The sequence below is a fragment of the Delphinus delphis genome, chromosome 18 (genome assembly GCF_949987515.2).
Source record: "Delphinus delphis chromosome 18, mDelDel1.2, whole genome shotgun sequence".
Taxonomy (NCBI): Eukaryota; Metazoa; Chordata; class Mammalia; order Artiodactyla; family Delphinidae; genus Delphinus; species Delphinus delphis.
Genome location: NC_082700.1, coordinates 2,720,868 through 2,734,385, shown reverse-complemented (window position 1 = coordinate 2,734,385; position 13,518 = coordinate 2,720,868). Strand labels below are relative to the sequence as shown.

The 13,518-nt window shown below is 42.2% G+C and overlaps 1 protein-coding gene across 1 annotated transcript in view; it reads right to left on the bottom strand.

The window, feature by feature from the left end:
- TNFRSF19 (TNF receptor superfamily member 19) overlaps window positions 1-13,518 on the bottom strand; it is an 87,093-nt gene that overhangs the window by 56,884 nt on the left and 16,691 nt on the right. The window contains exons 2-3 of the mRNA XM_059995708.1: window positions 11,645-11,747; window positions 9,132-9,242 (exon numbers count right to left, since the gene is read on the bottom strand). Coding sequence (XP_059851691.1) covers window positions 9,132-9,242; window positions 11,645-11,713 — 180 coding nt within the window. The 5' untranslated portion in view covers window positions 11,714-11,747. The remainder of the gene's footprint in view (window positions 1-9,131; window positions 9,243-11,644; window positions 11,748-13,518) is intronic.

Here is a 13,518-nt window from a genome sequence, read left to right as displayed (position 1 = left end):
TGAGAAAACACATACTTCAGTGTTGGGAAATCTTTGTGCTTCTGTTTTGATTCCTGGCCGTGTCTAGAGTTTATATTGTACATAAGCACCGCTTTGACCAATGAGTTTTTGCCATGTATCGTTGTGTGTGATTTACATGTCATTAGAGTTTCTAGAATGAGGATTTCATGAAACTTTTTTTTTTTTGGTTCACTCTGCACTGGACCAAATCACGTACAGAAAGAAAACAAAGCCAGGCTCCAAGGGCATCACAGCTTTTGCCTTTATTACCTGGATACCGGCTTACTATTTCTGCCTGCAGCTTATATGCTCTGGGGGCAGCTGCAGCAATTCTCTTTGGGGTAGATTCAGGTGAGGGGTTGAGATAAGGCTTTGTACCATCACCATCACAAAAGAGTACCAGAATGTACAGAGCAGGTACCATGAGCCATACTTGTACAGAGATCGATTATTTGGGGGAATTTTATTCAAAATATATTTTCTCTCAGAAACAGACTCACAGACACAGAGAACAGACTTGTGGTTGCCAAGCAGGACGGGGGGTGGAGGGTGGGGGAGGGATGGAGTGGGAGTTAGGGATTAGCAGATGCAAACTAGTATGTGTAGGATGGATAAACAACAAGGTCCTACTGTATAGGGAACTACGTTCAATATCTTATGATAAACCATATGGAAAAGAATATGAAAAAGAACGTATGTATGTATAGCTGAGTCACTTTGCTGTGCAGCAGAAATTAACACAACATTGTAAATCAACTACACTTCAATAAAATTTTAAAAATATATACTTTCTCTAAAGTATTTGCCATTTAAAAAAAGATTATTAGAAACACAGCCTAATATTATTTTTAAACTTTTAAGAATAATATCATCATTTTCAGTTCATGAGAGTCTAAGAAGTGTATGAAGTGCTCATTCCACATGTTAAATTAACTAGACACCTTGAATTAACTAGAAATTCAGAGCAGTTATTTCCAAAGAATTACTGCATAGCATCCACGGCAGCAACCACATTTAGAGCTGATTTGTCACATTTCTAAAGCACCATAAACGTAGAGACGTCATCATTATTTGAAATCCGGGCTATAAAGTAAAAAGCATATAAATATTAAATTACCCCCCATATAAATGTCTACCTTGATGTTTTTATTTCATTCACTAAAACAAGGTGGTTAAAATGCCTTGAAATCTTCCATATTAAGTTCAATAAACAACTACCAAGAGAAACGGAAGGAGGCGAAACAACGGAGAGAGAGAGACAAAGACAGAGAGAGTGACAGAGACAGAGAGAGAGACGGGGGGGGTCACCAGCCCCTGTCCCATGGTAACCCGTCTTTCCATCCTCCGTCCCTAACTTCCCACTCCGCCACTGTGCCACGTCTGGGGAAACCTCCCAGACACATCCTCCTCGTGTGTGGGCAACTATTCTGCATCTCCTTTTCATTCACCCCGCTCGGCGCACTGTGGGGAGCGATGGCATCAGCCCCTGAGCGCGGGTTCCTCCGCAGGGATGCAGGTTGGTACCCCACGGGAGCTGCTCTTACTCATCACTGCACCCAGGTGCTGGGGCACAGAGGGTACCCTTCGAGCGCGGCCAACTGAGCTGGCAAGCATCACGTGATCTAATTGGGCATCTCATGAAAATACCAACAGTATTAGATCTTTTAGTTTTTCCCATGTGACCTTGGGGCACAAGGGGGAGAGCTCCCAGGCACAGTGCTTCCTTTGGGGACAGAAGCAGAGGTGTGGACAGGTCCATGGTGACAGGAGGAAGGGGCAGGCTGCCCACACTGGCTCTGCTCAGTCTTTCCTTTGACAGACTCTCTGCTTGACCAAAGTCTGCAGGTGTCTCTGAGCCACTTTTTCGACTGCACCCTGTTCTTAGGTCTGGTCTTGAAGAACCCGGTTGTCCGAGGATCCTGTCCCGTTGGTTTAGCCAGAATCCCCCACCCTCAGTACCTGCTTATTCTCCATATCTGACCTCCCAAGCCACCCACCCTACCCCCCGCCCAGGTGAGGCCTGGTCCCCCGTCTGCCTGCAGCAAGAATCCTGGCGTCTACACAGCCGGGATCCCCCTTCCGCCGCCGTTTCCTCTTGGTGAGCGTCCACCCTGCCCCCCGCTCTGCTCCGGGACTATAACCCCCACGTGTCCACGTTGCATGTGGAGCTGAATGCGGTTCTGGGGCGAGGTCTCTCTTCTCCTGTTGCAAAAGCTCCTGAATAGAATTTGCTTTTCCTGCTGTAACCTCTGTCCTGTTCTGGTTTTCTCTGACACTTTCCAGGTTGTACTGAGTTCGCCCTCTCACCAGTTAGTAGAAGGACCCTGTGTGTGTGTGTGTGTGTGTGTGTGTGTGTGTGTGTGTGTGTGTGTGTGTGTGTGTGTGTGTGTTTGGTGTGGGAGGCTAAGGGAGAGGCAGGAGAAGGGGGAGGGAAGAGTGAGTCAGTCACTGGCCTGGGCTCCAGGATTAGCTGCGTGTTTTATTTTTATGGAGGACGGTCTGCCATTAACATCCATGCTAGAAACGCGTTGAGGCTTCAGAACAATACGGCAGTTCTTTATTTTTGAAATTATGACCTGGTGCCTGAAAGCTTAAGGAAGTACCTAGGACTGCCCTGAATCACCGGGAAGGCCTTTTTATTAACAAACTTTGAGGTGGGAAAATACACACATGGCTAGAAAAGAATGCATGGCCATAGGGTTCCTACTTACTTCCCCAAAGCATAAACTAAGTGACTAACCCTTGGCATCTGACATCGCCCCCTACCCCGCCTTCCCCAAAGCCCACATCCCTGAAGCCGTCAAGGGTTCTCTGCGTGACCACGCTTGAGTCGGCCTCCTGAACCTTCTCCCGGCCCATCTGCGCATGGCCTCGTGAAATCTAGTTCCAGCAAGAGCCCTGCGGGGTCAGTTTAACCAGGGCCCTCCCCCTCAGGGTCCTCAGCCTCCCACCCCCCGGGTGACATCCGGCCGTCCCACCCTGTGTTCAGCGAGAACCCGTCGGGTCGGCTTCGGTCAGAAATTCTCCGCCTCTCGTGTCTCCTGGTAGCAATTCCCACCACGGACTCGACCCCTCCTCCTCGGCTACGAATTCCCACTCATCCAGGCTGTATTCGGAGATCAGCCCCTTCCCTCCCGCTGTAGAATCCCCATGCCTACTGCAAAGGTTCTGAACGACGCCTGCCCTGCCCACTTCAGCAGGTGCCACTGAGTATCTCTTCTTTCACCGCAGCTACGCCAGTGCGTGATGAAGGGCTAATGCTGGGTAAACAGACGGACGAACAAATATTGTGTGAAGCAGTATTTGCTCAAGTTTATTATTAGTAGCAGTATCAGTATTAGTACAACTACTATTATTTTATCCCAGGGAGCAAAAGCCTGTAAGGGCCACAGCAACATCTCCTAGCTGGTAAGGCCAAGCCTTCCCCCTGGGCGGGCGGAGGTGTGAGCAGCTTCCTGATCTTGGCTCCAAAGCAAGAGAGGGCTGGGCCCAGCTGGGCTTCTTCCAGCCGAGCTGGGGGCAGCCGTGGCTCTGTCACTCTGCCCAATATTTTTAAGCCACATTTGGTGGCTTTCCAGTAGCAAAATGACTGAAAGTAAACAGTGCTCATATCCCCTTCCTTCTTCTCTCCCTCTGCAAATCCAGAACTGAACAAAAAACACCACTGGATCCCACCTACACGCTGGGGGAGCAGGCCCGCCTCCCGACAGGGGAGATCCTCACAGACCATGAATTATCCAGGAAACACATCCAGGGGCCTCCGGTCAAAAGCACTATTTATTTGTACAGCCAATAAGTATTAACTTGGGTTCTTTGAATTTTGAAAGCTCAAACTGGATGGAGAAGAAGTTATTTATAAAGAAAATCTAGGGCACACAAATGGAAACGACAAACTAGATTCAGGTGCGGCTGGTGTGCAGCAATCAGCTTTCTAATTTCGTTTAAGAAAACAACACCAAAGACATAGCCCCCCAACTTTTGGTTTGTGAAAACCCACAGTTGAGTTTTCTAACGAAAAATTACAAGCTAGAGCTTGTTAATACCTGCCAAACACCACTGGGCTTGATTAGGTATAATTAGACACAAATACAGTGAGCGACACTGTAATTAAATGGCAGAAATGAATCTTTTTTATGCTTGACAATTACATTAATCTTTGTGTGATTTTCTTCCTAAGGATGTAAACAGTTTTCCACAGAGGAGATGTCTTTAGAAATAGGGAGCCCCGCTGCACCCGCGGGGAGGGAAGGGTGCAGTTGTTTACAAGAATTAACTTTTTTCACATTAACTAAAGTCATCCCAATAATTGCTTAGCAAAGCTTACTTTGAAAACCGTTCCAGAGACTTGAAGTCTGTTTCCAGAGGCTCATGCAAAAACTAGTTTCCTGATTTACTGCCGGGAGGCGATCGTGTTAAAAGCACACTGTTGGCATCAATGCTCGGTGCGGAGGAGGGGCCGTGGGCGGGCAAACTCTAGACGGTGAGAATTCAAGTCTAACGTGGTCACTTCGGGAAAACAAAAATCATCTCCCGCTCACTCTCACGAGCCCCCAGGACGCCACCGAACGCTCACGCACACGGTCGTGGTCAAAACGCCCAGCGTAGCTTGCTTACAGAGCCATGGAAATCATACTCGGTATTTTTTGCCTCGGAAATAGGAAAAAGACATTATTCATTATCTTTATCATAAACTTGCAAAGACTAAAAATTAAACCCTGCAGTGGGGGAGAGAGTAAATAGGGCTCAAGGGGATAAAGTCCTCCACACAGATTCTAAATGGCTCGGTGACCCGTCACATATTTTCCCAAAGATTCAGGAAAAGGACTTCCTAAGCTGAGTTACTAAAAAAGAGCCGAAACGACAGAGATGGTGCTTGGGGCTCTGTGGGAGGGACCTGGGAACCGAAAGGGCTGCTGAGATGCTACCGCTCTGCGTGGCCCCAGGGCAGCGCTGGTGGGCGGAGCCAGCGGAGTGGGAGGGACAGGTGGGGACCTGGACAAGCGCACTGCCCGGAGGAGGAGGGCGGGGAGAAGGCTGCTGGGAGCAGCTCCTGCATCGCACACGCTGGGATATTTGTCTGTGTTTTCAAAGTTGGTCCGAAGCCACTGCTTCTGGAGGGAAGTCGATCATTCTAGAACAACACTGTCCAATATGACAACCATAACCTCACATGGGGAAACTTAAATTTCATTACTTAAAATGAAATAAAATAAGCAACCCAGCTCCTCGGTGACACCAGCCACAGTTCACGTGTTCGATAACCACAGTGGCTCGTAGCACCCGTGTTGAACAGCACAGGTAGAGACCATGTGCATCAGCACAGAAAGTCCTTCCAGGTGCACTGTCCTCGGGCATTATCAAGGCGGGAGGCAGACGGTGACCCCAAGAGCCCCCCCTCCCCCCGACACTGTCACTTACTTACAGTGATGGTGGACACACCGACTAACCTCTAAACAGGGGTAGTTATATATGCTCCCCACTTAATCTGTAAACAGACTAATCTGTAAACAGGGGTAGTTATATATACTCCCCACTTAAGACGTATGCTGTAAGAATTCCTTATGTCATACAAAGATCACATAGAACCTGGCTCACTATAATACATGTTGGCCAATGTTAGCTATTTTCATTGCATGGTATATATCACAGACTCACAATTAAAGACATTTTGAGAGAGAGTCCGTATTTTTTAGGTTAAGACACACCCTGTAGATGAACACACGCAACGTATCCAGGGTGAAAGGTGAAAATGAGTACTCGTTTAAAAAGTGGCCAAAGATGAGAAGGGTACTGCTCCCAACAAGCATCAAGGGTCTTATTGAACCTGGAGCTGCTGCGTAGACTCCTTACGCTCTCACAACTGAAAGGAAGTAAAAAGCGGTCGGGGAGCGCTGACCACACACCACAGGTGAGCAGAGCACATGCTGCCCCTGGAAAGCTCTTCCGGCACCTTCCAACAAGCCCAACTGCATGTCCCAATGTAGAGACCTAACCGTGGGAGAGTAAGCCATACCTCGTGAAAAGGCAGGACTGAATGCCTTCCAAAGAAAATAATAATTAGGAGTAATAAAACGACAGATGGAAATTTTAACTACACCTGCTTACCCAAAGTATTTGCAAGCTTGAGTTTTAAGGTATAGATATACGTTTGTAATTCGAAGAACCTCATGACCCGGAATTTATTTTGGATAGACATGATAGTAGAAAAATGGACAGAAGTTTTCAATTATGCTTAGTACAGCAGAATAAGTTACATAATAATGTTAGAATAAAGATGATTAAAAACTCTATGTTTGGTGAAAATGCTCTTTTAAAAATTCTTAATATAAAGAAAACTTTAGTTGTGGATATCAATAATTTGATCCAGCTTCCCTACTTTTTCATAACTAATTATAAAATATTTGCTATTTATTGTGCTTTCAAAATTTCAAACACCACTGGTAGCCAAAATGGTACACCTCAGTTAAAAAAGTAAAGACTCCTGTACTCATCTGCTTCATTACAAATTAACAGGTAACCCCCCTAATGATATAGTTAGTATTCCAAGCAACAAGCAAATAGACTATTTATAAATGTAGTTATCTAACAATTTAACAAAAACTTAGTCTCAGTGAAAAGAATAAATTTTGCCTTGATTTGCAAAGCTTGGAAGTGACAATTAACCAGTTGAACATACTTGTTGATTTAAGTGATTTATCTGATTTTAATATACTCAGAACTTACTCTTCTTTCCTTTGAAAGATGTATGTTCTTGCTAAAAATTTAATAAAGGCAGCCTGGAAGGAAGAAATTGCAAATTCATGAGTGGACAGTTTAGAAACTTCCAGCTCCAAAGTAATTGTTTATAAAAAAACTCACATCCTTTGCCTTGATTAATTAACTAGAAAATAAAAATGTATTTTTACTTCCATAGGTGTATTTGACTCCTTTGCCTTTCTTATGTTTTACATTTTAGACCCTGAGCGAGGCTCACTTGCTAATTTTATTTACTAAGAGCTAAAACCAAGCTAAAAGACTTGGCAAAACATTATTTGCAACACACAATCACACATTCGTTAACTTTTATATTACTAGATAGTTAACTGTCACCTTTTTTTCCAAAACCCATCCGAGGCTGACAGATTCGTCCACTCCTTGAGCAAAGATTCGCTAAGTGTCTGTTACAAGGAGCTGGGCGGTCTGTTTAGACAGTGAGGGTGAAAGCTGAGGGGTTGCCTGCCTGCAGGGTGGACACCTCAGGACAGGCAGGAACACGCTCTACATTTGTAAGTTTGTGCTTCTGAGTGGGTCCTGAGAATCTAATATTTCAGTGGCGTCGTTACCTTTACTTTTACTCTTTCTCACTCAATGTTTTGTCCTGGTCTTTTTTTGATGAGGAAAATGATCATAAATATTAATAACTAAAATAAGTACACACAGGCAGGGTATTCAGATTGTTTCCTTTTGGTTGCCCCAATAAAGTTGGACAGCTACTGCAATACTCGGGGAAAATTACTACCTAATGAAAAATACTTCTTATGGATATCTGTGGGAAGTTATGAAATACAGAAACTGTTATCAGATAATCTCAGAGGATGGATTTAAAAAAAAATACTGCGAGCTGACAGAACCTCCACCTTCATTCTCTAGATAAAGGATGAAGGTTAGGGAGCAATTCCTTAGAAATGATTCACTCATCTCTTCGAATCTGTGATTCGTTCATATTTTCACAGAGATTTGACAAAAGAACTCTGAGGGGTAGAAACATCCCTGTTTTCCTTGCGGGCACAATCGCATTCTTAACTACTTTGTTGACAGATCCTAGATATGCAGCCCTCCTGTTATAAAGGACCTTTTTACATCCAACAGAGCAAAACCTATGTCTGAAAACTCATGTTACTACAATCCACAGGGATTTAAAAAACATCGGCCAGGGGGCTTCAGCAACTAGACACCGCAGAGTTCAAAATTCAGCCAGTTCCTTCCAAGCGGACGGCACAAGAAGCTGAAAGCCGACATATTAAACACAACACCCAGAGAGGCCATCCACCAGGAATCGCTTGTGGAATGCATAATTCTTTGTTTCCTGCTGTTTGCAGACCATCGATCAAAAATCTATGAATGACAAGACTCAAATTCAGAGAACAGCAGACTGTAGGGGAAAGGACTTCTCTTTGAAAAGTCACTTAAAATAAAAAGACACATCTTTTGTTCCTTTTCTAACAGGAAGACCTTGGTGCATTCTTTAGAACAAAATGATACATCAATTGTCCACAACTGGTAACGTCTTCAAAAGGTCAGAAAATAAAGCAAATGCATGTGCGGCTCTGAACACGCTCACAGCAAAGTGCCCAGGAACACCCAGAACTCTGAATCCACCCAGTTGGAACACAGCTGCTTCACAAGCAGCGGTGAAGATGAATACATGGAAGATGCTCCCGGGAGTAGCATCTACTCAAAGTGGGAAAATTAATAATCATACTGGCACTGTCAAAGGAATGTTCCAAACCCCGGCTTGGAAAAGAACTGCGACCTTGGAGCCTGGTTACTTAAGACACTGCTGGGGCTCTGTTTTTCTTGACTAGTAATTGTAACCTTAATTTTAAGAAAAAGAAGGCCCAGTAAATAGTATTATTACCATTTTCTGTTATCAATGCTTTATTTATAAATCTTTAGTAGAATGCTGATTCTTTTTAATTAGAGCAAATAAACCTTAATGATTCTATTCTTTTTTAAAATTTATTTTATTGAAGTATAGTTGATTTACAATGTTGTGTTAATTTCTGCTGTACAGCAGAGTGATCCCATCATTCGTATACTTTTTCATTACAGTTTATCACAGGTCACTGAATAATTCCCTGTACTATACAGTAGGACCTTGTTGTTTAATGGTTCTATTCTTTCAATAAAATACAATAAACACTAAATTATACACAACAATGACATTTATTGAATTACGGTTATTAGAATCTATTTCTTTTATCTCAGTAAGACACATGAATCGAATGTATTGAAAAGGGAATTGTGCAATATTTGGCTAAAGGGACATGACAAACCAAGAAATCTTCACTAGTCATTAACTGAAAGAATTTAGCTGAAAAGAACGCATTTTAAAGACAGATCTACAACTTTCCCACACACCCGACAGTTACCTTGGACAACTCCATGCCTGGCCCACACTGCTTGCAGAGAACACAGTTTCCTGACTGATTCCTGAATTCCTGTTGTCCACAGTCTCCTGTTTCACAGATCACTCTACATGCCTGAAATAAATGTTTCACAGCACGTTATCTTAAGGGAAGTTAATTCTATTTCTCACAAAAAAGGAATAGTATCTTCAGTGTTATTCGCATAATCACTGAATGTAGACATTGATTCAGAGTGAGGCCAACTCAGTTTTCGCTTCAGGAAGAATAACCACTTTCTGGAAAAGTCAGTGGAACAATTAAATCAACAAGCCTGATTCCTCTCTGTATGCCTTGAATGAGAGCTCTCTTTTTCTGGATTTAACTGCTATCTTCTTCTGACACTTTTCTGAGTACCCAAGGTAAAAACAGGTAGAAACTGCTCTCTTTTCTAAGTAAGAAGATGTATAAAAGAACAGTTATGCAGAGACCGAGGTCCTTTTGCAACCTGAAAAAGTCTGAATTCAAGAATTATATTTTTGCTCTTTAAGAAAACATAGTCACCCATAATGAGTTGAATAAATAAGTAAATGGAATACAAATACTAGTCCCAAGAGCTCTGCTATTATCCTTCAGACATATCTGATACCCAGCTTTGATGCAGAAGTTTTTCAGCTGAATTCCATTTACTTAGAGTTCATCATTCAAAAAATTCTGACAATCGTGACATCAGTAAAATTCCTGATAATGATGAAAATAACAATGGCCCAATTCTCTGAATGCTTCAGAGTAAAAGTGTCATGTAAACATGAACTTACTTTCCTACTGACTGCCATTTTGCCACTTAAATTGGACCTAACAATATACTTTTTTTAAAAATTAAAGTATAGTTGATTTACAATGTTATGTTAATTTCTGCTGCCCAGCAAATTGATTCAGTTATACATATATATACATTCTTTTTCATATTCTTTTCCATTATGGTTTATCTCCAGATATTGAATATAGTTCCCTGTGCTACATAGTAGGACCTTGTTGTTTATCCATCCTATATGTAATAGTTTGCATCTGCTGACCCCAAACTCCTAATCCATCCCTCCCCCATTCCCTCCCCCTTGGCAACCACAAGTCTGTTCTCTATGTCCTAACAATAAACTTTGGTTCACAGCATAGGACTTAAATGCAAAGATTATCTGCTTTGCAAAAACAAAGGTTGTAAGTCATTTTCAAGATATAGTCTTTATTTCTTATTTTACCTAAAAATGTAAGTTCATCTTATACACACCATCCTACAAAAGTGTGTATATCTGCTTCTTAACAGACGGTATTTCATTAAAAATGTTGATATTAACAGAATCTCAGACTGGTGACAACATTCAGTTCAAACTCTTACATCAAGCAGGGACTCCCTCAGTAACATTCCTGACTATTGACACAATTTTGTTTCCCTAAGGGAAAACTGAGAACCTTAGGAAGCACTGGGGGAACAGAGGCTGGTGTGTGTCATGTCCACGGCACAAGTGCACAGAAATGGTTTTTGATGGTTATAACAATGGGAGGTTATTCAGTACAAACTGTCTCCACCTTGGAGCAAATATCTATAATGAAGTCAGCCAACCTCCTTAAATAAAATCACAGCCTTAACCTCTAGAGCAGGCAGGAGGGAGAATCCAAGGTGGGGTTCAAGACCAAACCATGATTTGGGGCTAAAGGTCTAGTAATCACCTCCCACCTTTCTTAACCCTCATTAACAACCAATCTTAGAGGAGTTTGGTTTTATTTAAAGGAGAGAGGAGATTCCCCTCCACCACAAAGACGCTGCATCGCTTTGAGAAAGAAATGCCACAGCTTCTCTTGTGGACCATTCCTTCCAATGTTTAACAACCTCAACTCAAGGAAGGGATGTTTTCCTTACATCTATCTGCATGTCAGACTCCAATCGGACCCCATTTCCTCTTCCTTTGTCTTCCAAGAAGACTTCAGGAACTGTCTTCAGTGTAAATAATTCTTTTTATATTTGTAGATCATGACTGCATCTCCAGATTAAATGTTTCAGTAATTCTTTTGAACAGCTTCATAGATGTTTTGTGTTAAAGCTTTCAAACATTACAATTCTCCATCTTTCTTTGATGCTTTTTGAAACCGAGAAGGATATAAATAACTATGTAAAACAATAGCATTTAAGAAATGATTCCTAATTTTTCACAACCTGTGAAGTCGTGGGCTCCAATCTAGAATCTAAGGTCTTGTTAGGCTGTGCTGGGAGCGGCATCTGCCTACAAACTCGATGGAGCAACATTATCACGCAGCAACGAGCGATGCTGTGGTTTTATGATTTCATCTAGATTTAAATAAAGAATTGCGACCATTGTTACACAAGTCAAGACCCAACAGCAACCTTTGACTTATTCATTAAATGCAACAATGATAAAATGAATTTGAAAGAACATTTTAAGATATGGGGTTAGAAATAGAAAATAGATTGGGTACTAGTTCTATGAATTCTGTCCCCACATTATGAAAGTAAAGAGCTGACTTACCAAACAGGCTAGTAAAACTACAACCGTGAAAAATGCTTTCTGTTGTTCTAGTAGCACTTTGAAAGCCATTGCTCTCGTTAAATGTATTTCTGGTTGAAGAGCTCTGAAAGATACGAAGATACAGTTAACATTAATAACATGAGGGACGGCTTTCTGTAGTTACTATACAAAGTTACCATTTACTATATACACTAGTAAACCATAATATTATTTAGTATGTTAGTAAGACATAACACTATTTATGTTTTAAAAGGAATCACCTTTTAAAAGGATACCATAGACAAGTATGATGTAATTCCTTACAAATTTAGGTTATGAGAATTGAAGCTTTGTCTACCTACACAGTATATACAAAATTCCTGCTGGCTCTGAGTTCCCAGGCTACACATGCCTTTATTTTCTTTCTATCCAAGTCTCTACAGTGTCCAGTCGACTTCACCCAGCAGAGAATCACATTCAAACTGTGACTTATAGAAACCTTCCATTTATACGGGTTTAGTCATACAGGATGATAACAATGATAAAATAACAATTAACACATGCTAAGCACGCCATGCCAGGTACTATTTTTAGCAGAACTCATTTCATCTTCACAACTACTCTAGAAGGTGGATACTGTCATTATCCCCGTTTTAGAGATGGGGAGACTGAGGTTCAGAGAGGCCTGAGTCACTTGCCCAAGGTCACATCGCCAGTGAGAGGCAGAGCTGGATGCAAACCCAGGTGGGTGGCTCCAATGTCCCCGTGTCACATACACCTGAAAACAACCTGCTCCGTTTAATAAAAACTGTGTGCTTGGGTATTGGGCCTTCAGCTCCACTAAGAAGCAGAAATAGCTAACATCTGGCATTTGTGAGCTCTTCCCCAAACCAGTGCAGTGCAAATCATCTACGAGCAGAAAAATGAGCATTTGTTTAAAACCATCTAAAAATCATTTACAAGTGGTGAATTGGAGGCGCTATCCTGACGTTTCAAGAAAAGATAAACTAAGCCTCTTTGTCCTTACCAGGAATGATCGAAAATGCAGAAATGAATCTGTTTTGTTTTGTTTTACAGATTCACTCAATGTCAAGAGAAGAGATTTATTTGAAAATGTGTAAAAGGTGAAGACTCACCTGGTTGCTCCATTGATGAGACAGAGAAAAAATGGTTCCGTTTCTCTTTAACAGAAACCCAGAGCAGATAACCTGACTAATTGGAAAGAAACCAGAGCAGAGAACCAGAACCAAAGAGCTCAAGAAAAACAGCAACAATAACAAGAAAGGAAGCGGGCTGAGCAGCCTGCTGCCCTAACCGTGGACCAAGCAGCCAGCCAGGGGCGTACCCCTCCCCCGCCTGGAGACCAACCCAGGTGGTCATCCCAGCTGCCCCAGCAGCTCCAACCACCAGGGCAATGAAAAATCATTTTTAAGCTTGGCTGAATGAAAGACCCATTTTGAGTGAATTCAAACGGGCTTTTTTTTTTTGCTTTTCCAGCTTCTTGGTCATAGCTTTTTTTCCCCTTGCATATCTCAAAATCATCCAGCAATTACCCAACCATGCAACCCGCTGCTGTGTAGACAAAGGATTGGGGTCAGAAGATAAAATCACATTCCCTGAAAGGTATGCTTTAGGCTATCTCTTTCCCAGCGGGGTCTTCAATTTTTTTTAATGTGTTAATTTTTTTAAAGTAAAAAACATAAAATCTACATGGAAGTAAACTAATATGGAAAAGAGGGTATAAATACCAAAGCATTTACATAAAACATGAGAAATAAAGAGATCGATAGAGTCTGTCCATAATCGGTCGATAATCGAGCATCCGGTTTACACAGAAAACTCTCCTGGGATATGGTGCAGGTTACTGTGTAAGGCACACAAACACTGCAGCCTCT